Source organism: Dromiciops gliroides, chromosome 4, assembly GCF_019393635.1.
Source record: "Dromiciops gliroides isolate mDroGli1 chromosome 4, mDroGli1.pri, whole genome shotgun sequence".
NCBI lineage: Eukaryota > Metazoa > Chordata > Mammalia > Microbiotheria > Microbiotheriidae > Dromiciops > Dromiciops gliroides.
The window spans coordinates 157,919,324-157,940,607 of record NC_057864.1 but is presented as its reverse complement, the minus strand read 5'-3'; the positions used below and the strand labels follow the sequence as shown (position 1 = coordinate 157,940,607).

At 41.9% G+C, this 21,284-nt stretch overlaps 1 protein-coding gene across 1 annotated transcript in view; it reads left to right on the top strand.

Moving 5' to 3' along the window:
* Positions 1-564: 564 nt before the first annotated feature.
* PRCC (proline rich mitotic checkpoint control factor) overlaps positions 565-21,284 on the top strand; it is a 35,668-nt gene continuing 14,948 nt past the window's right edge. Inside the window, exons 1-2 of the mRNA XM_043999797.1 lie at positions 565-1,319; positions 14,908-14,955. Of these exons, the coding sequence (XP_043855732.1) occupies positions 849-1,319; positions 14,908-14,955 (519 nt within the window). The 5' untranslated portion in view covers positions 565-848. The remainder of the gene's footprint in view (positions 1,320-14,907; positions 14,956-21,284) is intronic.

Sequence of the window (21,284 nt, the reverse complement as noted above, 5' to 3'; positions counted from 1 at the left end):
TGTAGTTTGTAGCATGCCTTCTTTTTGGACCACAGTCTGACTTCTTTCAGGACAGTGGGATTTCATTCAAGTCCCCAAGCTAGAACCCTATCCTGGTATCTTTGAGGGGCTCTAAGAGCCCCAGACAATACTGGCCAAGAATAGAAAGGTCTAGCATTTAATTAAGTTTGGTGACTCTCCCTTTAAATAACCTTCCTGAGTCCTCCATATTCCCAAGTACCACTCTCCTTCCTAGCACCACTGCACAATTACCCAGAGGTAACCAAATTTCCCACAAGTCTAAGCTGCAGAATCCGTAATTTCCCCAAACCGTGTACTACAGATCCCGAGATGCTCCCGTACACAACCAGAGATCATTGCGATGGTCTTTGGGAATTGTAGTCCTGTTGGAGGCACCAAGGGACAGGAAACTACTCATCCCAGGTTCCCCTGGGCCGGAGGCGGGTTCTGCTTTCCGCCTAACCCTCACCTCCAGACTCCACCTCCCGCCCTGCCCCGCGCCGAATTATAGGAGGCGACGAAGGGGACTTTCGCCAAGGTGGACGCTGGGAGTTGTAGTACTAGAGCGGTGAGGCGAGGGGGAGGCGGAGTGACTCGGCGGCCATTACCTGTGTGGAGCTGCCCAGGACCGGGAGCCCAAGCGAAGAGGGAGGCCTTGGTCGGCTGGGGACTCTACCGCGACCATGGGCTCCCGCCGAGGCTAGGCCTCGGAGAGCGGAGCAGGCGGATATTCCCGCCTCCTGTCCCGCCCCGCCTCGCGGTGGGGCCCGCTAGGCCTCTGTGTATCCCCGGCCTCGATTAGGCCGCTCCTTCCGGCAAGGGCGCCCCGGAGGCGGGCGGGCAGCGCCATGTCTCTAGTCGCCTACGCCAGCAGCGAAGAGAGCGAGCCGGACGAGGCGGAGCCCGAGGAAGAAGCGGCCTCCTCAGCCCCAGCCACTGGACCCAGCCTGGGGGGCCTCTTCGCCTCCCTCCCCCCGCCCAAGGGTCCTGCCCTGCTGCCCCCACCTCCCCAGCTGCTGCCCCCGGCCTTCCCTCCGCCGTTGCTGCTGCCCCCGCCTCCGGCCGGAGACCCCCGGCTGCAGCCCCCGCCCCCGCTGCCCTTTGGCCTGGGTGGCTTCCCCCCGCCCCCGGGCCTCAGTCTGGCCGAGGCTGCGGGGGTGGGCGACGGGCTGGGGCTGGGACTACCCCTACCACGGGCCCCAGGCCTCAACCTGCCCCCTCCGATCGGCGGTGCCGGGCCCCCTCTGGGGCTCCCCAAGCCAAAGAAGAGGACTACGGAGCCGGTGCGGATCGCGGCCCCGGAGCTACACCAGGGAGATGTGAGTAGCCGCAGCGCGCTCCCGCCCCGCCCCCAGAGCTGCCCAACCCGCCGGGCTCCCGAGCCGGGCTCTCGGCTGCAGGCGGGGGCCGCCCCCGCCGGCCGGAGCCAGCTCGAGTCAGCCGAGCCCGAGGCCACTTGGTCCTGTTCCGGTGTTGTGAAAGTTAGGGTCACTCGCACACCGCACTTTTTCTTAAATTGGGGCGCTCTTCTGAGGGTCCGGCTGATCCCGGACTCACGAGGGACATCGGGACCCGCAGCCGAGGACCCTGCCGTTCCTCACCTGGGCCTGGGCTCCTCCTGACAAAGATCGAACCAGAGGCCTAGATAGACGGGGGCCGTGGCATCGTGCTACATGTAGCCTTTCTTTCCCAGGCTCCGTGAACTTCAGTGAGGAGCACTTCTGTCCAGTTTCCCTCCCTCCTACTTTCCCTCCCCTTCTTACATAAAGAGGTGCCAACCAAAAACTGTCAGTGTCTGGGGAAAAGGTGTCCTCCATGAACACTCGTGAATCCGACTACTTCCCCCCCCCCCCCTTCCGTTTACGCCTAGGGCAGGCAGGGACATTGAGGCAGTCTGTCATTGGAGGTACTTGGGTTCCCTGTCTCTTAGTCTCAGTGGTTTCTTTTCTATTGAAACATCATAACACTAATATAGAGGTTAAGGGCTTTAGAAAGAAATGCAGGGGTGCCCCTGAAACTTTTTCTCTAACTTACCCACCTGATTTCACCTTTCCCTAAATAATCAGTACTGACCCACTGCCTGTTCTGATTTGGTGACTGGGTCTCCTGACTGACATGTTATAATGATTCTCAGGATTGCTAATTGTTTTCCCCCAAGATTTTCCTCATTTCCCTTGTCTACTATAGATCACTAACACAACCCAGGTGTCATTCCTAATCCTGGGTGCTCTTTAGGAAGTAGATTAACAATGTTATAGATCCAACTGACTAGAATGACTAGTTTACCTTCCCTGTGATATCTCTAAGGAGCTTGCCCCATCCTACAAGGGGGAAGGACATATATGAGCCAGAGAAAAATAGGTTCTCCATTTTTTTTTGTTCAATGTCTACTATTGTCATAGTCTTCAGTCTCAGACTAAATTTAAGGACATGTGGGTGATAAATGGGGAAGAAGTCACTTTAAAGCAGTTAGACTTCTACAGGTGATAACTAGAACTAGAAAAAGCATTTGTAGTTCTGGGTAGGAAGTATAAAGTATAAGTATAAAACTGATGAGCCAGGTGAAGAGGTAGAGCCTCTGTGGATTCCTTTTTATCTTTTATTTAATCAAAATCCTTCTCTTCTTCCCACACCTTCCTCCCATTGAAATAGAAAGGAAAAAGCCTTGTTTGTAACAAGGTATAGCCAAGCAAAACAAATTCCCATGTTGATCTCAGTGACTCAATTGTGGGTTGCTATGTTGAATAGTTTCTCTTTTTAAAAGTTTTTAAAATTAAATTTTAAAAAATTATCTCTCACCCATCCTCTTCTCCCCTTCTCTAATGAGAAAGAAAGAAAAACAAAACCCTCTTACAAACAAGCATAGTGAAGCAAAACAAACCTCACTGTTGGCCATCTCCAAAAAAATAGTTCTCAATCTGCACTCTGAATGCATGACCTCTCTGACAGGAGGTGGGTACTATGTTCCATCATGAGTTCTCTGGAATTGTGTTGATCAGAATTCCTAAGACTTTCAAAAATGATTATATTTATAATGTTCTTATTGTACAAATTGTTCTCCTGGTTCTGTTCACTTCACTCTGCCTCAGTTCAGACAAATCTTTCCAGATTTTCTCAGAAACCATATCCTTCATCATTTCTTACTGCACAATAGTATTCCCTTATGGTCATAAGCCATAACTTGTTCATCTGTTTTTCTTTTTCTTGTGAGACAGTTGAGGTTAAGTGACTTGCTCAGGGTCACACAGCTAGTAAGCGTCAAGTGTCTGAGGCTGGATTTGAACTCAGGTCTGCCTGAATCTAGGGCCAGTGCTCTATCCACTGCGCCATCTAGCTGCCCCTATTTTTCAAAATTTAGTTTCCAGTTCTTTGTCATTACAAAAAGAGCTGCTCTAATATATATATGTAGGCCCTTTTCCCTATGATCTATGATCTCTTTGGGGTGTAGAAAATGGTATTGCTGGGTCAAAGATCTTTCACACTTTGGGGGCACAATTCTAAAGTGATATACATATTTTTGTACTCGTGGTTTCTTTTCTTCTTTCTCTGACCTCTTTGGGATATAGACCTAGTAGTTGTATTATTAGGTCGGAGGGTTTACAGAGTTTTGTAATTTGGGAGGCATAATTCCAAATTGTTTTCCAGAGTGGCTGGACCAATTCACAGTTCCACCAACAGTGCATTAATGTACTTTTTCCCTCACAATCTCTCCAGGATTTATTTCCCTTGTTAGTTTTACTAATCCTGATGAGTATGAGATAGAATAATCTTTCTCTTTGGACTTTCAATTCAGTAATCTTTTTTCCCATCTTATTTTCCAAATAACAAGCATTTATTTTCCCTTCCATTCACCTCTCCCACTTAAAAGAAAAAAAAGAAAACCAAAACCCTTATAGCAAATGTATAACAAATTTGCATAGTCAAGTAAAACCAATTCCTACTTTATCCATGTCCAAAGATGTATGACTCATTTTGAATCTTGAATCTGTCTGTAAGAAGGTGGGTAAGAGAGATCATTAGATCTCTGGAATCAGGGTTGGTCATTGCATTGATCATAATTCTTAAGTCTTTCAAAGTTGTTTGTCTTTGCACTGTTAGCATTATTGTATAAATTGTTCTCTTAGTTCTGCTCATTTCACTCTACATACTTTCCAGGTTTCTCTGAACCTATCTCTCTTTTTTTTTTTTTTAGTGAGGCAATTGGGGTTAAGTGACTTGCCTAGGGTCACACAGCTAGTTGAACCTATCTTTTGTATTCATTACATTCATATACCGCATTTTTATTTCAATTTAACAAACATTAAGCATTTGCTGTGTTGAGTACTCTTCTAGGGGGCTAGAGAAGGTACACAGGCTTAGTTATAGTATGGTCTTGTTTTTGTGTAGTGTACATTCTTATAAGTTATAAGATACATAGATAACTATATTGTGGAATAAATGTTTTAGAGGGGTGTAAAACAAAGGCATGTAGAAAGGGAGGTCTTAATTGATGGGGAGGAATAGGGGCAAGCTTCAGGAAGGCAACGGTACTTCAGTTTTTAGCAAAGTATGTTATACTATGCTTGTGGAAAAGATAGAGAGGTGTGTACTAGATAATATAAATAGATAGGTTTGGAACTCCTTGAATGACTAGACTGTCCGTAATGGTTCCTTGACTGCTTGTCGGGAGCTCTCCAGTGGAGTGCCCCAAGGATCTGTGCTTTGTCCTGTTGAACTCCACTCATCCATGTTTGCACAGGACACAAAGATGGGAGGGATAGCTAACTTGCTGCATGATAGTCAGGATTTACAACTAAGTTGATAGGCTAGAACATCTGGCTGAATTTAATCAAATGAAATTAAATATATATGTGTTAAATCTTACATTTGGCTTAAAAAAAACTTCACAAATACAACATAGGGGAAGCCCATTTAGTCACCGGTTTGTCTGAAAAAGATCAGAGGGTTTTAGTGGACTGTTATCTCTATGAGTCAAACCTATGAGTCAGTTATTTGGCAGCCAAAAAATATAATTTGCTTTGAGCTGCTAGCCTTGCTGGACTGTGCCCTAGTCAAATCCCTTCTGCATTATTTTGTTTGGTTCTGGTTATCACAGAGTAAGGACATTGCTAAGCTGGAGAGCATCCAGAGGAGGGGATTCAGGGTGGTGAAGGATTTGGAGTCCGTGTCATAAAAATTGGATAAAGGAACTTGGGGATATATATTTAGCTTAGAAAAGAGACAGCTCTGGGAGAAGCTGTGAAAGCTTTGGAAACACTTGAAAGGATGGTGTGTGAAGAGGCATCAGACTTGTTCTGTTTGGCTCCAGAGGCAGAAGCAGGAGCAGCAAATGGATAAAAGTTACATACAGAGAAGCCAATTTAGGCTTGATGATAGGAAAAACTTCCCACCCATTAGAGTTGTCTAAAAGTGGGATGAGTGGCCTTGAGAAGTGATTTTTCCCCTTGGAGAAAGGAATTTCCCCACCTTGGAGCTCTTTAAGCAGAAGCTGAATTGACCACTTGTTGGGTACATGTTAGTTACTGCATACATAGCCAGTGAGATCCCTAGAATCTAGAAAATAGAAACCAGTTTGGCTTAACATATAAGCCTTGGGCAGTCAGCTCCTGAGGTGAACAGTGGTCTGGGTAATGGCAAGAGTAATGAAAACACCCGGGAATAATCCAAATAGTATGTTTTGCTTTGAATCTTCTACTTGTTCTCTGAATGGGGGTTGAGCTTTGTATTTTTCAGTTGTTCGGTTTCCAAATAAGAATTGATCCCTTATTAACACATTGATGGGAATTTATCCCATGGGGATCATGAGCTTTTACCTTCATTTTAAAGGTAAGAGTTCTGACATTGGAGAGAGAGCGAGAGAGAGCGAGAGAGAGCGAGAGAGAGCGAGAGAGACACACACACACACACACACACACACACACACACACACAGACACTGACTGTCTCTGTCTGTGTCAGTGTCTGTCTCTTGGTCTGGCTATCTATCTAATCTATCTCCTTAAACATTTTCCCTTTTGCAGCTTTTTGCAGCTTTTCTGGCTTAGGCATAGAAGCTTCTATTCTGGAGCCTTTTAGAAAGGCTGAGGAGCCCCTTCCTTGCTCTGCCTGCCTGTAGCTTCATTTCTTCCTAGTAACATGCACTTGCTTGTTTGAAGCTCCACCAGAGAGTGTGCAGAAGACAGGACATAGGAAGGAAAGCTTGTGCAGTTCACCCTAGTTCTATAGGGGGATTTAATGAGTGGAATATATAGTGGATAGCACTGGACCCAGAGTAGGGAGTCTGGTTCAATTAGCAAGGACTTATGAAGGGCCTACTATGTGTTAGGCATAAAGGGGATACAGGAGCAGATGTGAAAGTCTCTGCTGTCAAGCCACATGGTGTTGGGGGTAATAATTACAGTACCAGCTTTGTAGGGTTATGGTGAGGAAAGTGTTTTAAGTTATATGAAGGTGAGTTGTTATTACTGTAGTAAACTTTTAGCTGTTTACTTTGCAAATTTTGAGTCTCTCCTTTGTCCCCACACCATAGCTAGGTCTCTGACTGTCATCACAAGTCCTGAATGGGAGGAAGCAAGCTCCAGGTAGAGAGTGTTTTGAATTTGTCTCCACCTGCATTATAAAGCCAAATACTTCAGTGTTAGGGACCTCAGTGGTTATTAAAATAGTTCACTAAGTACATACACAAAGGCATTGTTACTGTAACATACCTGATAAACAGTTGTCTAGCCCCTATCTGGAGACCTCCAAGGTGGGAGAACCCACCCTTTCTCAAGATATCACTTTCCACTTTTGGATAGCGCTAATTGTTAGGAAGGGCAGCTAGTGAATAAAACACTGGGATTGGAATCAGAAAGACTCATTCATGCTCATAAGTTCAAATCTAGCCTCTTCCTAGCTTTGTGCCCTGGGCAAGTCACTTAACCCTGTTTGTCTCAGTTCCTCATCTATAAAATTAGCTGGAGAAGGAAATGGCAAACCACTTTAATCATCTCTGCCTAGAAAACCCCAAATGGGGTCATGAAGAATTGGATGTGACTGAAAACGACTGAACAATTGTTAGGAAGTTTTTTGAGATATCAAGTCTAGATTTTCCCATTTACAACTTTGATCCCTTACTCTTGGTTCTTCACTCTGAGGTCAGACTGGACAAATTTAATCCCTCCTCCATATGCCAGCCTTTCACATACTTAGGTATCATCCTCTCTTCTAGTTTTCTCTTCTCCAGGTTAAGCATGCCCAGCTCCTGTAATAATATCTTATTATTCATGTGTGGATTTGCCATGGCTTCATTTTCTCTCCCTCATTGTGTTGCTTTTGGCCTAATTCCCTTTAACCCTTATTTTGGGGTGCTTAGAGAATGCAAATTTATTTTTATATTAGCAGTAAAATTATTTTTTATGTATTTATATATAAATAATTTATAATGTATGCTCCTGCATACATAATATCCATCTAGTGCTTTGTGTGAGTGCATAGATATTTTTATCTATCTCTTTACATTTGTCATATATGCTGATTCTAAAGGCAAATAAGAGTGTTGGGATTATCTGGATTTAGATCCTCTGTTTTTTCATTAGTGCAAATAACCAAACTGTAATGATTCGAATGAGTTTTTGGGTTTATTTGTAAGTTTCAGTTGTCTAGGCCAAGCCTTTGATGAACTGAAATAATTAAAAGTTATCTGTAGTTTGGGATTCTGTAAGGTTCCTCTGTACCAGAAAGTGGAATGACAGGCTGGTGGGAAGATTAGAAAGGAAAAGGGCTAGATCAGAGATGGAAAAAATAAAAGGTGAGTTCTAGAGATAGAAGAGAAACCCTAAATTGAGGTAAGGAAACTAGGGTACAGATTCAAGACATGTGTGAACCCAAATGGCAGAAAAAAGAAAATATATGGTGAATCCAATAATTGACATAATGACCCAGAGGAGAATAGTTGGGAGCTCGGAGGGTCTATTATTGGGCCCTTATTTCCTCTTTGGCTTTTGGTCCTGTCAGTGGTGATGGTGATTGGTTTTTGGAGAGGAGGGCTTAAAGAGCCAGACCTGGAAAGATAAGAGACTGGTCATGGAGAATGAGGCTCTGATAGATCCATTTACCCCACTGGACCCAGCTTAATGGAAAATGTCTGTTTCTGCTCCTGCTTTACAAACTGGACTGTGTGTCTCTTGTCACTCTTGGCAGCTGGATCTAAAGTCAGGATTGAGATTGACTAGGAAGGCTGTTCACAAGGACCTGGTACTTTCTCCTGGCCCTGTGGCCTTTGTCAGTTCCCTGTATCTCCCACCTCTCTAGTTCTGACTGACATGGATTGCTGTGACACACGTTACTGGCAGCACTTAAAAAAAAAATCTCGGAGTTTCCACACTTTTCTATTAAATAGGTTTTATCACCTCACAACTCCTAGGTGGTCATTGGTTTTTGGTAGGGGTGTGCAGTGAGGGTTAAGTGACTTGCCCAGGGTCACACAGCTAAGTAAGTGTAAAGTGTCAGAGGTCGGATTTGAACTCAGGTTCTCCTGACTCCAGGGCCAGTGCTCTATCCACTGCGCCACCTAGCTGCCCCAAAAGTACATTTTATAAAAGAATTATTGTCATGCCTATCAATTTTTTTTTTGGCGGGGCAGTGAGGGTTAAGTGACTTTCCCAGGGTCACATAGCTAGTAAGTGTCAAGTGTCTGAGGCTGGATTTGAACTCAGGTCCTCCTGAATCCAGGGGTGGTGCTTTACCCACTGTGCCACTTAGCTGCCCCCATGCCTATCAAATTTTTTATTTATTTATTTATTTTTTTTAGTGAGGCAATTGGGGTTAAATGACTTGCCCAGGGTCACACAGCTAGTAAGTATTAAGTGTCTGAGGCCAGATTTGAACTCAGGTACTCCTGACTCCAGGGCCGGTGCTCTATCCACTGCGCCACCTAGCTGCCCCCGCCTATCAAATTTGAAGATGTTATAAAATCAGGAGAGAGAATTCACAGGTTGGATGACAGGATTCAGAGATCGTGATAGGTTAGAACCTTGGCTGAATCTAATAAGATGGCATTTAATAAGGATAAAGTCATTTGGGTTAAAAAAATCAACCTAAGTACAGATAGGACAGGCATGGCCAGACAGTGGATTTGAACTCAGGTACTCCTGAATCCAGGACCAGTGCTTTATCCACTGCGCCACCTAGCTGCCCCTGCTAAGCAGTCTTAAAACAGAGGCTGAATGACCACTTTTCAGATAGGGTATAAAGGGAAATTTTGCTCAGGTTAGAATTGGACTACATGGCTTTTGCTGTACTTTCCATTTGTGAGAATCTGTGACTTTTAAACTATAAATTATGCAATAGGTATTATAATAGTATTTAAAGACAAACTGAATATTCTTTCTATAGTTGATAAGTATTTTAATTCTTTTAGCCACAGGGGACAGTTTGTGATAACCATTTTTGTTTGTCATAAGAATTGGAAAAAAAGAATAAATTATAGTTGTATAATGTTGTCCTAAACTTTAATACATTTGCCTTTGAATGTCACTTAAATCTTGCTTGGATAGCCTATATTCAACCTAAGATATTAACAGTGGATGAGGGGGCAGCTAGGCAGTTGAAGTGGATAAAGTACCAGCCCTGGATTCAGGAGGACCTGAGTTCAAATCCAACATCAGACACTTGACACTAGCTGTGTGACCCCGGGCAAGTCACTTAACCTTCATTGCCTCTCAAAAAAAAAAGAAAGAAAGAAAAAGAAAGAGTGGATGAAAACATTGTATTAATACCTTGGGGGAGGGGTAACTTGGTTCTCCTCATCTGGATGAGAGAGCCCTGAAGGTAGTCAGAAACCAGTCAGAATGGAACAAAGAGATAAAACATACAAAGATGGAGGCTCTGAGGTTTGAGTTCTTGCTAGTGAAGTATTCCAAAAGAAAGTTACTTCTCTTAGTCTGATAGAAAGGAAAACTGGAGAATACGAACATGTGTTTGTTAACTTAAGGGGCTGGGACTGATTGAGAATGTAGTTAGCTCAGCAAAGCAGATCTCGGTTACTTTCTACAGTCAGTCACTGGCATTTATTGAATACTCACTGTATACTGATTACTATTTTGAGGAAATAGTAAATAAACTAAGACACATAATTTCTGCTGCCAAAGCAAAGTGGTGGGGGCCAGGAATGTCTATATGCATAAATAAAAGGAGGATTGTGCATAAATAATAGGAAGATCTTTCCTTGAAGATCTCTCTGGATTGGAGAGGCTTGTGGTAAGGCCAGATCTTTTTTGGGTAGAGGGATTGTGGGGGTGACTTTGTGATTTATTCCAAATCCTCACTTGCTTTTCTCCAGGCCCTCTGGGAATCTTTAACATCTCTTTGTTTCTGAGGCTATAGATCAAATCTGGAGGGGAAATAGATTTCTCCAATGGCTTTGACCTTTAATACCCTATAGGAAAGTAGTTAACATACCACTTATCCCAGTGGATTCTTCCTACTCTGTGGTTGTATATAGTCTTTCTTTGTAAGTGGTTTCAGTTACTTTGGTGAGGTTGTGGGCCAGTTACCATTGATCTTTCTAGGGGGCAGATTTATCTGAGCAAGGATAGAGATTAGCTGTTCATCTCTATCAAGGACCAGATGAAAGGATGTAGAAGAATGGATAGTGGTTAAACATAAAAGGACTTCTAGCAAGTATGGGGGTGGGGGTGGGGAAGCACAAGAATCACCATTCCTCTTGACCTATTTCTTGCCACTGAACTCAAATGACTCTGGAGGAGAGAGTGGGGCTGATGATTTTACACAGCTCTGCCTCCCTTAAATCCAGTTCACTTGCAAGTCAAGACATTACCCTCCTGATGCCATTGGTTCTCTTTGAGAACAACAAAAGTTATTGGGATCGGTTACCAACAAAGGCTGACCCACTTGGCACCATTGGCCATTGCTTTCTGGCTCCTCTAGTCTCTCTTTTTGTTCTCCTCCCTGTTAGCCCACTCCTCAGTCTCTCGCCTCTTAAATGTGGGTGTGCACTAGGTTTTACTTTGTCCTTTTCTCTTTCTCTGTACTTTACTATTTCTTTTGGTGATCTTATCTGTTCCCATAGGTATAATTATTATTTCTATGCAAAGTATTCCAAAGTTGGTATATGTCTATCCCTAGTTTCCTCACTGAATGTCAGTATATTATCTTCAGCTGCCTGCTGAAGAGCTCTCTATCACCTCTCCAGTTTCCCTATTTTTGTTGATGACAACATCATCTTCCCTGTCACTCAAACTTGAAATCTATAAGATATCTGTGACTTCTCTCTTGCACTCCTTTACTCTATTTAGTTATTTAGAACTCTTTTTTTTTTTTTGAGGGGCAATGAGGGTTAAGTGACTTGCCCAGGGTCACACAGCTAGTAAGTGTCAAGTGTCTGAGGCTGGATTTGAACTCAGGTCCTCCTGAATCCAAGGCCAGTGCTTTATCTACTGCTCCACGTAGCTGCCCTCTATTTAGTTATTAAAGTCCTTCTGATTCTGCCACCACATTTCCTCTCCTCTCTTGTTGCCAACGCCCTAGTTCAGACCATTATCATTTCTCACTTATGCTATGTAATAGCCTCCTAATGGGTTTCCCTATTTCTAAGCCTCTAATTCTGGGGGTTTTAACTTCTTTGGTTTCATTTTACCCCTTTGACAGTCTCTTGAAGTCTATGGACCCCTTCTGAGAGTGTTTTTAAATGCATAAAATAAAATACATAGGATTACAATGGACACCAATTGTATTGAAATAGTTATAATATTTTAAAAGTTCACAAACCCCCAGGTTAAGAACCCCTGCTTTAGTCTCTTTTCCAATCCATCCTTCAATTAATTTTCTCCAAAGTAGCCGGTAATCTCTTATTACTAAATCTGGTGACCTTTTCTTAATCCTCATCCTTCTTGTACCTCTCTACACCCTCCTCTCCTTGGTACTCTATTATTTCTAGGTTTCTGTGACATTACTCTTAGTTCTCTTCCTTCCTATCTGAATACTCCTCAGCCTCCTTGGCTGGATCTTCATCCAGATCAGTCCCTACTTGATCTTATCAGCTCCCATAGATTCAGTTATCTCAACAGTAATGATTCTCAAATCTACTTATCCTTCTTTAACCTCTGTCCTTCAGTATCACATCTTCAACTGCCCATTGGACATCTTAAGCACAGCATGTTGAAAACTGGAATCATTATCTTTTCCCCCAAACCTTCCCCTCTTCCTAACTTCCCTAATACTGTAAAGGAGACCACCATTCTCCAAGTTAGCTGGTTCTCAACCTAGATGTTATCCTTGACTCCTCACTCTTTCTCACCCATCATAGGCAGTCTGTTGCCAAATCCTGTCCTCCAATGCAGCTACCACCTTGGTGCAGGCTCTCATCACCTGGACTATTGCAGTAACTCACTGGTTGGTCTCCTTGCTTCCCCACTCAGTCTTTTCTCCTCATAGCTATCAAATTGTCTTCCTAAAGCATAGCTCTGTCTGTGTTACCTTCCCTTCTTTTCTTTTCTTTTTCTTTTTCTTTTTTTTTTTTTTTTAGTGAGGCAATTGGGGTTAAGTGACTTGCCCAGGGTCACACAGCTAGTAAGTGTTAAGTGTCTGAGGCCGGATTTGAACCCAGGTACTCCTGACTCCAGGGTTGGTGCTCCATCCACTGCACCACCTAGCTACCCCTCTTCTTTTCTCCAATTTAATAAACTCCAGTGGTGGCTCCCTTTTACCTCCTGGATCAGATATTAAAATTCTCTGGCATTCAAAGCCCTTCATAACCTCACTCCTCCTACCTCTTCAGTCTTCCAGCCCACCTTACTCACCCTAAAGTATTCTTCCATAAAATGACTTGGACTTTTTTGCCCAAGACCCCACATAGCCCAACTCCACACATTTTCTACTGGCTTTCTCCCATGCCTAGAATTCTCTTCTTCTTCATCTCTGCCTACTGATTTCTCTGGCCTCTTTCAAGTCCCATCTAAAATCCTACCTTCTACAAGAAGCCTTTATCAGTCCCCCCCTTAATCTAGTGTCTTTCCTCAGTTGATTATCTTAATTTTGTCCTGTATGTACCTTGTTTGTACATAGTTGTTTGGATGTCTTTTTCCCCCATTAGACTGTGAGCTCTTTGAGAGCAGAAACTTTTACTTTTCTTTGTACCCCCAGTACTTAGAACTCCATGCCTGGAGTATAGTAGGCTCTTAATGATATAAAATAGATTCTTTAGCTTGGCATTTAAGGCTTGCTATAATTTTTCTCAAGTTGACTTTTCCAGGTTTATTTCATATTATTTCCCTATGTGATGTTCCAGCCCAATTAGGTTGTTAGCTTCTTCCCAGTCTTAAAATCCCTTCTGCTATCATTAATGTAGTCCCTCTTCTGTCCTCCACTCCCACCTCACCAAATCCCTGGACACACTCTTTCCTCATGTTTATCTGTTGAAATCTCTTTCAAGGCTCAAGTTAGATACCATTTCTTTCTAAAGCATTTGCTGATTCTCTTCCCTCCTCTTCATGAAAATATTCTTATCCTTCAGGTTTTCCTAGAGAATTTTGGATCTCTCCCCCTGTGTTTTTTTTTTGGGGGGGGGTAGAGTGGGGCAATGAGGGTTAAGTGACCTGCCCAGGGTCACACAGCTAGTAAGTGTTAGTGTCTGAAGCTGGATTTGAACTCAGGTCCTCCTGAATCCAGGGCCAGTGCTTTATCCACTGCACCACCTAGCTGCCCCCTCCCCCTGTGTTTTAAAAAAAGAATTGTGGGGCAGCTAGGTGGTGCAGTGGATGGAGCACCGGCCCTGGATTCAGAAGGACCTGAGTTCAAATTTGACCTCAGACACTTGACACTAGCTGTGTGACCCTGGGCAGGTCGCTTGGCCCTCATTGCCCCACCAAAAAAAAAAAAAAAAAGAATTGCTAGAATTGCTATAGCTATAGCTCCAGTTTTCAGTAAACATTTAATTTTACTAATATTATACCAGTAAAGGATTGACTACATGTCTCCTTAACTTCTCATGGGCTCAGGCAGAGTGGTAGAGAAAGAAGGGAGGGACCCTCAGTATGCCAATCTCCCAGAGAGACTGCAAGTGATCTCAAGGAGACAAGAGAAGCCTAAAAGACCCATGGTGTCCTAAAAGCATCTAAAACCCAAAAGATCTTCATTGATCAAAGCTAATTGGTTAGGATCATTCAATTGCATTGGTTGGCATGATTTGAACGTGGTCTACATTTAAATGAACTTTAGAGATGACTTCAGGGAAAAGAATGCAAAAGACTCCCCAGAAGTTCCTCAAGGCAAAGTCCATTATTTAGGTGTGCCTTAACCCCATCAGCGCTTCAGTAATCTAGTAATAGAATCTATTGACACTTTTGTTTCTTTGGGTTTGTCCCTGATGAGATTTGATAAAGTTTTTTCCGGAGAACTGGACTTTCTGGAGGGGGTGGGAAAGGGAGAAAGCACTGAGAAACTGATCTGAGTCTCTCCAAGAAATTATTTTCTCACACCCCTATCATACTTTTTACCTTATATTTTTCTTATTTGTGTACTTATTATACTTTACTCCTCTTCCCCAAGTAGAATGTAAGCTCCTTCAAGTCAGGAGCTGTCTTTTTTCATCGTATCTATAGTGCCTGGCATTTTTCATGTAGGTACTTAATTAATATTAATTAGATTAACAATAATGAATACATTGGATTGATTTAGTGGAAATGATTCATTTTTGTATTTCCAGTGCCTGACACAGTTTCCATACAAAATAGGTGCCTAGTCAATGTTGAATTTTTTAACTCCTTTCACAGTGTCTCTTGTTTACGGGCAGAGGGAGGGGGAGGGAAAAGAGAACTCTCCTAATCTCTGATTTGTGTTTTTTCCTTATAAAAGCAGCTCTTCTGTTGGTCTAGTAACTGGAACTTAATTATATTTCTTTTTTTCTCAGTCAGATTCAGAGGAAGATGAACCTACAAAGAAGAAAACAGTTCTTCAGGTAATGGGTTGGGTTTTTTTGTGAGGCAATTGGGGTTAAGTGACTTCCCCAGGGTCACAAGCTAGTAAGTGTTAAGTGTCTGAGGCCAGATTTGAACTCAGGTACTCCTGACTCCAGGGCCAGTGCTCTATCAACTGCGCCACCTATCTGCCCCTTCAGGTAATGTTTTAATCAGCATGAAATAATTTTAGTGTTCTTACTCACTTCATATTCTATCCTGGAAGTCCAGATTCTAGACCTATCCACATTTCACATGTTCAGCAGTTTGCATTTGCAGGTAATTTTCACTTTGGGGTAGCACTGATTATTTTGTATGGATTATTTAGGCCCCTGTGCAGCTACCTTTTCTCCTCTATTATTCCTTGGACTTGACACTTTCCCAATTCCTTATCACCTCTACCAAAGAATGTATAGGGGTAGAAGAAGGAGAGAAAATTCAGAGAAAGCTATTGTTGTACTTCATGGCTCAGGTCCAAGGATTTTGTGGAAAGAAGAGATAGAAGTAATTGTCAATGGTTTTGAATTATCTAATCTTTCCCTATCCTTTTGGCCTATAAAATAAATATATTTGCTTGTGTTCTTGAAGACTAGCAAGTTGAGGGATGATGAAAAGTGAATTTGGTCTCCCCTGTGAGGTTACTATAGAACTGAAGATCTAATTAGGGACATAGAGTTTTAGAATTAATTGGAAAGGACCTTTCAAGGACTTATTTAATCTAACCCTTCTATTTTGTAAACGAATTAGCTCAGTTTCAGAGAGGTGGGTCAGCTAAGGTCTCATAGTAATTTAGCCTAGACTAAAACTAAGGCTGGGGGATAGGAAAGAGGAAGAGAGAAACAGTAAACTCTGTATTGCCTTCTAGGGAAGTCTGCTATCAATTGATTCTTTTTTTTTAATTATGAAAGTATTTTATTATTTTCCAGTTACGTGTAGAGAGAGTTTTCAACATTTGTTTTTATAAGATTTCTAGTTTCAAATGTTTTCTCCTCCCTCCCCAAGACAGCAAGTAATCTGATATAGGTTATATATGCACAATAACATTAAACATATTCATCCATTAGTCATGTTTTTTTTGTTTTTGTTTTTGTGGTGGGGCAGTGAGGGTTAAGTGACTTGCCCAGGGTCACACAGCTAGTAAGTGTCAAGTGTCTGAGGCCGGATTTGAACTCAGGTACTCCTGAATCCAGGGTCGGTGCTTTATCCACTGTGCCACCTAGCTGCTCTGCATTAGTCATGTTAGAAGAGAAGAATAAGAGCAAAAAGGAAAAACCTCAAAAAAGAAAAACAACAGTGCCAAAACCAAAAGAAATAGTATGGTTCAATCTGCATCGATATTCCACAGTTCATTTTTTTTTTTCCTCTGGTTTTGGAGAGCCTTTTCCATCATGAGTCCTTTGGAACTATCTTGTACATTTGTATTGCTGAGAAGAATCAAATCTGTTACGGTTATCAATTGATTCTCGATTCTTCTCCAAACTTTAGTTCAGTGTTTGTCACCTACTGTGCTCAATATTTGTTGATACCACCAATCTGTTTCCTCCTGCCTAGTAAAAACAAAAAACAAAAACAACCCTCGAATTCAAAACGTGTTCAGTTTTGCACTCCACTAAAGGAAGGTTGTAAACCAGACAACAGGTTTACAGAGGGCTTGGTATGTTTCTGAGAGCTGATGCAGTTCAAAACAAGTATGCAGTGGTTGAGTGGGGAGCAGTTAAGCCAGAGGTGTGTGGGAGAGTAGAAAGCTGAAGAGCCTTTTAACTCCTCTGGAAGTGAGTCTGGTATGAAGTGTTGTCTCATGAGCAGATATGTACCTGTGTTCTTATGGAAAGAACAATGGGCTTGGAGTTGGAAGGTCTGGGCTCAGGTTGCAGGTCTGCTGATTACTATGTGTGAAACTGTAGGCAAATCACTTTACTCCTCAGCCTCCATTTCCATATGTGAAATGAAAATAATGATAGCTAATGCTATCTGCCCCTAAGAGATCAAGTGAGAATAATTGTAAAGTACTTTATCTGTAAAAGACTATGTAAATGCCAGTTGCTGATATGATTCAAATACAAATATAGGAACATACCAAATAGAAATGGATTTTGGATTATTCATTCCACCACTGTCTTCCAGAATGTGGATAATAAGAAGTAGACTGTAGTTCTCTTTATATGAGGCTTATTAGCATTATTAGACATTTGGATAATGGCTTGATGTTCCACAGACTCCCAAATGGCAAGGGCTCTGCTCAGCTAATTGAATTCCTGGTCTCAAGGCTTGAGGGAGGATGGGAAATACTCATTTTGTCTCAGTGTCTTCATCCTTTGGCAGAATAAATTTTTCTATGTGTAGGGTGGGCTGGACTCTTGGAAACAGGTAGAAATGGTCTTGTGCTGTTTGTTGTTCATAGATCAGGAATATCAGACTGGAGAAGATGAGGCCTGGGCTGCTGAACTCACCTCAGCAGAACTAGAAGTGGTTTCAGGGTGTCATAGACAGTATTGGCATAGCCCTGTAAAGTGTATGGCATCCTATAACATATTTCTGTTGCCCTTTGTTACAATATCTTTTCCTCCCTTGGTTCCCCTTCCCCCCCCAACACACAGGTGAGATAGGTTTTGTAGGTTCTCTCCCTGTTTTGTAAATGAGGGAGCTGAAGCCCAGAGAAGTAAAATGGTTTGTTCACTGTTATACAGCTATGAAATGTCAGAACCGGAGGCCCTTATTCCAAGACCCCTGCTTTTTCCAGTGTATCTGACTGCCTCCCATAAAACAACACGACTTCATGGAAGTCTTAGAATACCAGTAAGGTCCTCTCACAAGCATTCACTAAGAAAGAAGGGAGATGAGCCTGGAGGATGGAAGGCAGCCTCTGGTGTGGAACCTTGGGTAGGAAGCTCGGAACCCTTGGCTACCCTTTTCTACTTGTTTCAGACTTCCTGATGTTGAGCTGAGCAGGCCAGATGAATGGTGGTGTCTGTAGCCTGCCAAGCTTTATATCCTCAAGCTCTTATCCCAGAGGCAGGTCACTATGAGAAGAATCCTTTTGCCATACTAATTAATAGTTTTTGTAGGAGCCAAAACTGTCTTTTTTGCCCACCCAGCCTGTGTGAGCAAATGGAATTGTCGAGGGGGTGAAAATAACTATGGGAAGACTGTAAACAAAGAAAGAAGCCTTCTTAAGGAGCCCAGGGGACCCAAACCAGTCACAATCTACTGATCTCTTTCAGTATCACCTGACTGATTTCTAAGCTGATTAATTACCTCCTGACAAGTTTTTTACCCATAAGTTGGAAAGGCCCATCCCTGACATCCAAGAATTATTCTTTCCCTTCTTCATGGTCAGAAACCAACATTCTTGACCCATCCCCCAGTTCCCTTATTGATCATAACATAGGGAGGAAATAAAATAATTAGTTCAATCGTTCAATAAGCATTTATTACATTTATGATGTACTTAGCACTGTGCCCCCCCAAAAAAGTGGGTCTCATGGTCTAGGCAGTAGTATTTTTTTTTTTTTTTTGCAGGGCAGTGAGGGTTAAGTGATTTGCCCAGGGTCACACAGCTAGTGACAGCTAGTGTCAAGTGTCTGAGGTCGGATTTGAACTTAGGTCCTCCTGAATCCAAGGCCAGTGCTCTATCCACTACGCCACCTAGCTGCCCCTCTAAGCAGTAGTATTAAAACTACCTAATTTCCTCTGAAACTCTCACCATCTTAATATGTAAACCTTTCTTAGTTTCTTAAAGTGCTTTTCTGTGTATGATGCTGTCCTGGGAATTTCAGATTGAATCTATTTTGCTATCAAAAGCAGTTGTCATAGTGGAAAGAACACTGGATTCAGAGCCAGCAGACCCTGATTCAGATTAGAGCTCTGAAATCTACTGCTTGTGTGACCTTGGGCAAATCACTTTATTTCAATGAGCCTGTGTATAAAAGGGGAGTGGTGGGGCAGCTAGGTGGCGCAGTGGATAAAGCACCGGCCCTGGATTCAGGAGGACCTGAGTTCAAATGCTGCCTTAGACACCAGACACTTAGTAGCTGTGTGACTGGGCAAGTTACTTAACCCTTATTGCGTGCCCCGCCCCCCCCCCAAAAAAAAAGGAAAAAAAAGGAGGGAGTAGGGTAGTCCCTTAAACTGCTTTAGTGAATTGTCATGAGAAAAGTGTTTGTAAACCTTAAAGCATCATATTAATATATGAACTGTTGGATTTTTAAACAATTAGGCAGGAGTTCTTTGCTCACAGTATGTCAAACACATGTGAAATAGTTCTATTTTTTCTTTTCTTTTCTTTTTTTTTTTGTGCTGGGCTATGGGGGTTAAGTGACTTGCCCAGGGTCACACAGCTAGTAAGTGTCAAGTGTCTGAGGCTGGATTTGAACTCAGGTCCTCCTGAATCCAGGGCCGGTGCTTTATCCACTGTGCCACCTAGCTGCCCCAATAGTTATGGAAGAAAAGCCTAAATTTAAGGTGGGAAGTTGAGGATGGGGAAGGACAGTTTATGACTCATTTTAGGGTTTGTTTTTTTTTTTTTAGTGAGGCAATTGGGGTTAAGTGACTTGCCCAGGGTCACACAGCTAGTAAGTGTTAAGTGTCTGAGGCCAGATTTGAACTCAGGTCCTCCTGAATCCAGGGCCGGTGCTCTATCCACTGTGCCACCTAGCTGCCCCTCATTTTAGTTTAAAAAAAAATTAAATTTGATTTAAAAATTTTGAACTTAGCAAATGTCAAATAAGATTATTTCTATGTACAAAACACAAAAGAAAAATAGGATTGCAGAGGCAGCTGTTAATGTGTACTACATAGAGCTTGCGTCTTCCTCCAAATATACAACAGATACAGCATATTTTCAGAGCTGTTCTACTTATGCATGTTCCTTACTGATATTCCTTCTGTTCTCTTCTATACATTTTAAAAATGTTTTAATTACTCTTTTTCTTTTTTTTTTTACTTTGGTAACGTACTCTCTAGTGATGCCTTCCTTCCCCCTTGCAAAAAAAAAGACAAAACCATTGTATCAAATATGCATATATTCATAGCCAAGTGAAACATATCCCTATACTGGTAATGTCCAAAAGTATATGTCTCATTCTGCACCTTGAATTCATCACTTCACTTTCAGGAGGTGGGTAGTATATTTTATCACTATTCTACTGTAATCATGTTTGATCATTGTATTAATCAGTTTTTAAGCAAGTCTTCCATAGTTGGGTTTTTTTTTATCTTGTTAATATGTAAATAGATCTCCCTGTTTGAAACCATATCTTTTGTCATTTCTTAAGGCACACTAGTATGTGCTATATGCATATACCACAATTTATTTGGCTATTCCTCACTTGATGGTCACCCCTTTAGTTTCTAGTTTCTTGCCACTACAAAAAAGAACTTATAAATACCTTTGTACACCTGAGTCTTTTTCTTGTTTGGAAGAAAATTCACCTTCTATAAATAATTGCTAAAAAAACAAATCTCTAGCAAAGGTCATGCCTCCTTTTCAAGAATCATTAGCGTTTTCATATTTATTGTCTTTAAGATGAAATACTGATTCCTTAGTTTGGCTTTTAAAACCCTTCACTATCAAATATCTTTGATAAAAGTCTTATATTCAAGAAATATATAAGGATCTAAGATGTGTGTGTGTGTGTGTGTGAAGTGTATACATGTGTGTGTGTCCCAATGGAGAGGTATTCAAAGAATATAAACAAAAATAATTTAAAACTGTCAATCATAGGAAAGATTGTTTCAAATCAGTAAAAATAAGAGAAATATAAATCAAAGCTACTCTTATCCAGCAAATTTGCAAAGATGAAAAAAAGGTGGAAGTATGTTGGAGGGATTGTGGAAGGACAGACACATAAATACACTGCTGATAAAGCTCTGAACTGGTCGAACCTTTCTGGAAAACAAATTGTAATTATGCTAGGCATATATACCAAGGTCAAAGATAGAAAGATCTCAAACTAATATATTCATATTAGCACTTTTTGTAATAGCAGAGAACTGGAAACAAAACAGATGTCCATTCATCAAGGAATAGCTCAAAAAATTTTGGTATGTGAATGTGATAAAATCAGGCTTAGATTAATCCACTTACAGATGTTGCATTGTAAGAAACAATATGAAGAAAATAAAGAAGTGTGGGAAGACACAAAGTAAGATAAACAGAATCAGGTAAACAACATACACAGAGACAACAACAGTGAAAGCTCAAAATAATCATCACCACAAAAATCAGAATTTAATACCAATTTGCCCCAAAGAAGAGAAGAGAATGCATCGTTTTCCTTTGCAAAGGTGGGGGAATATCAACATAGAGCACTGAATGCAATATTAGACCCCT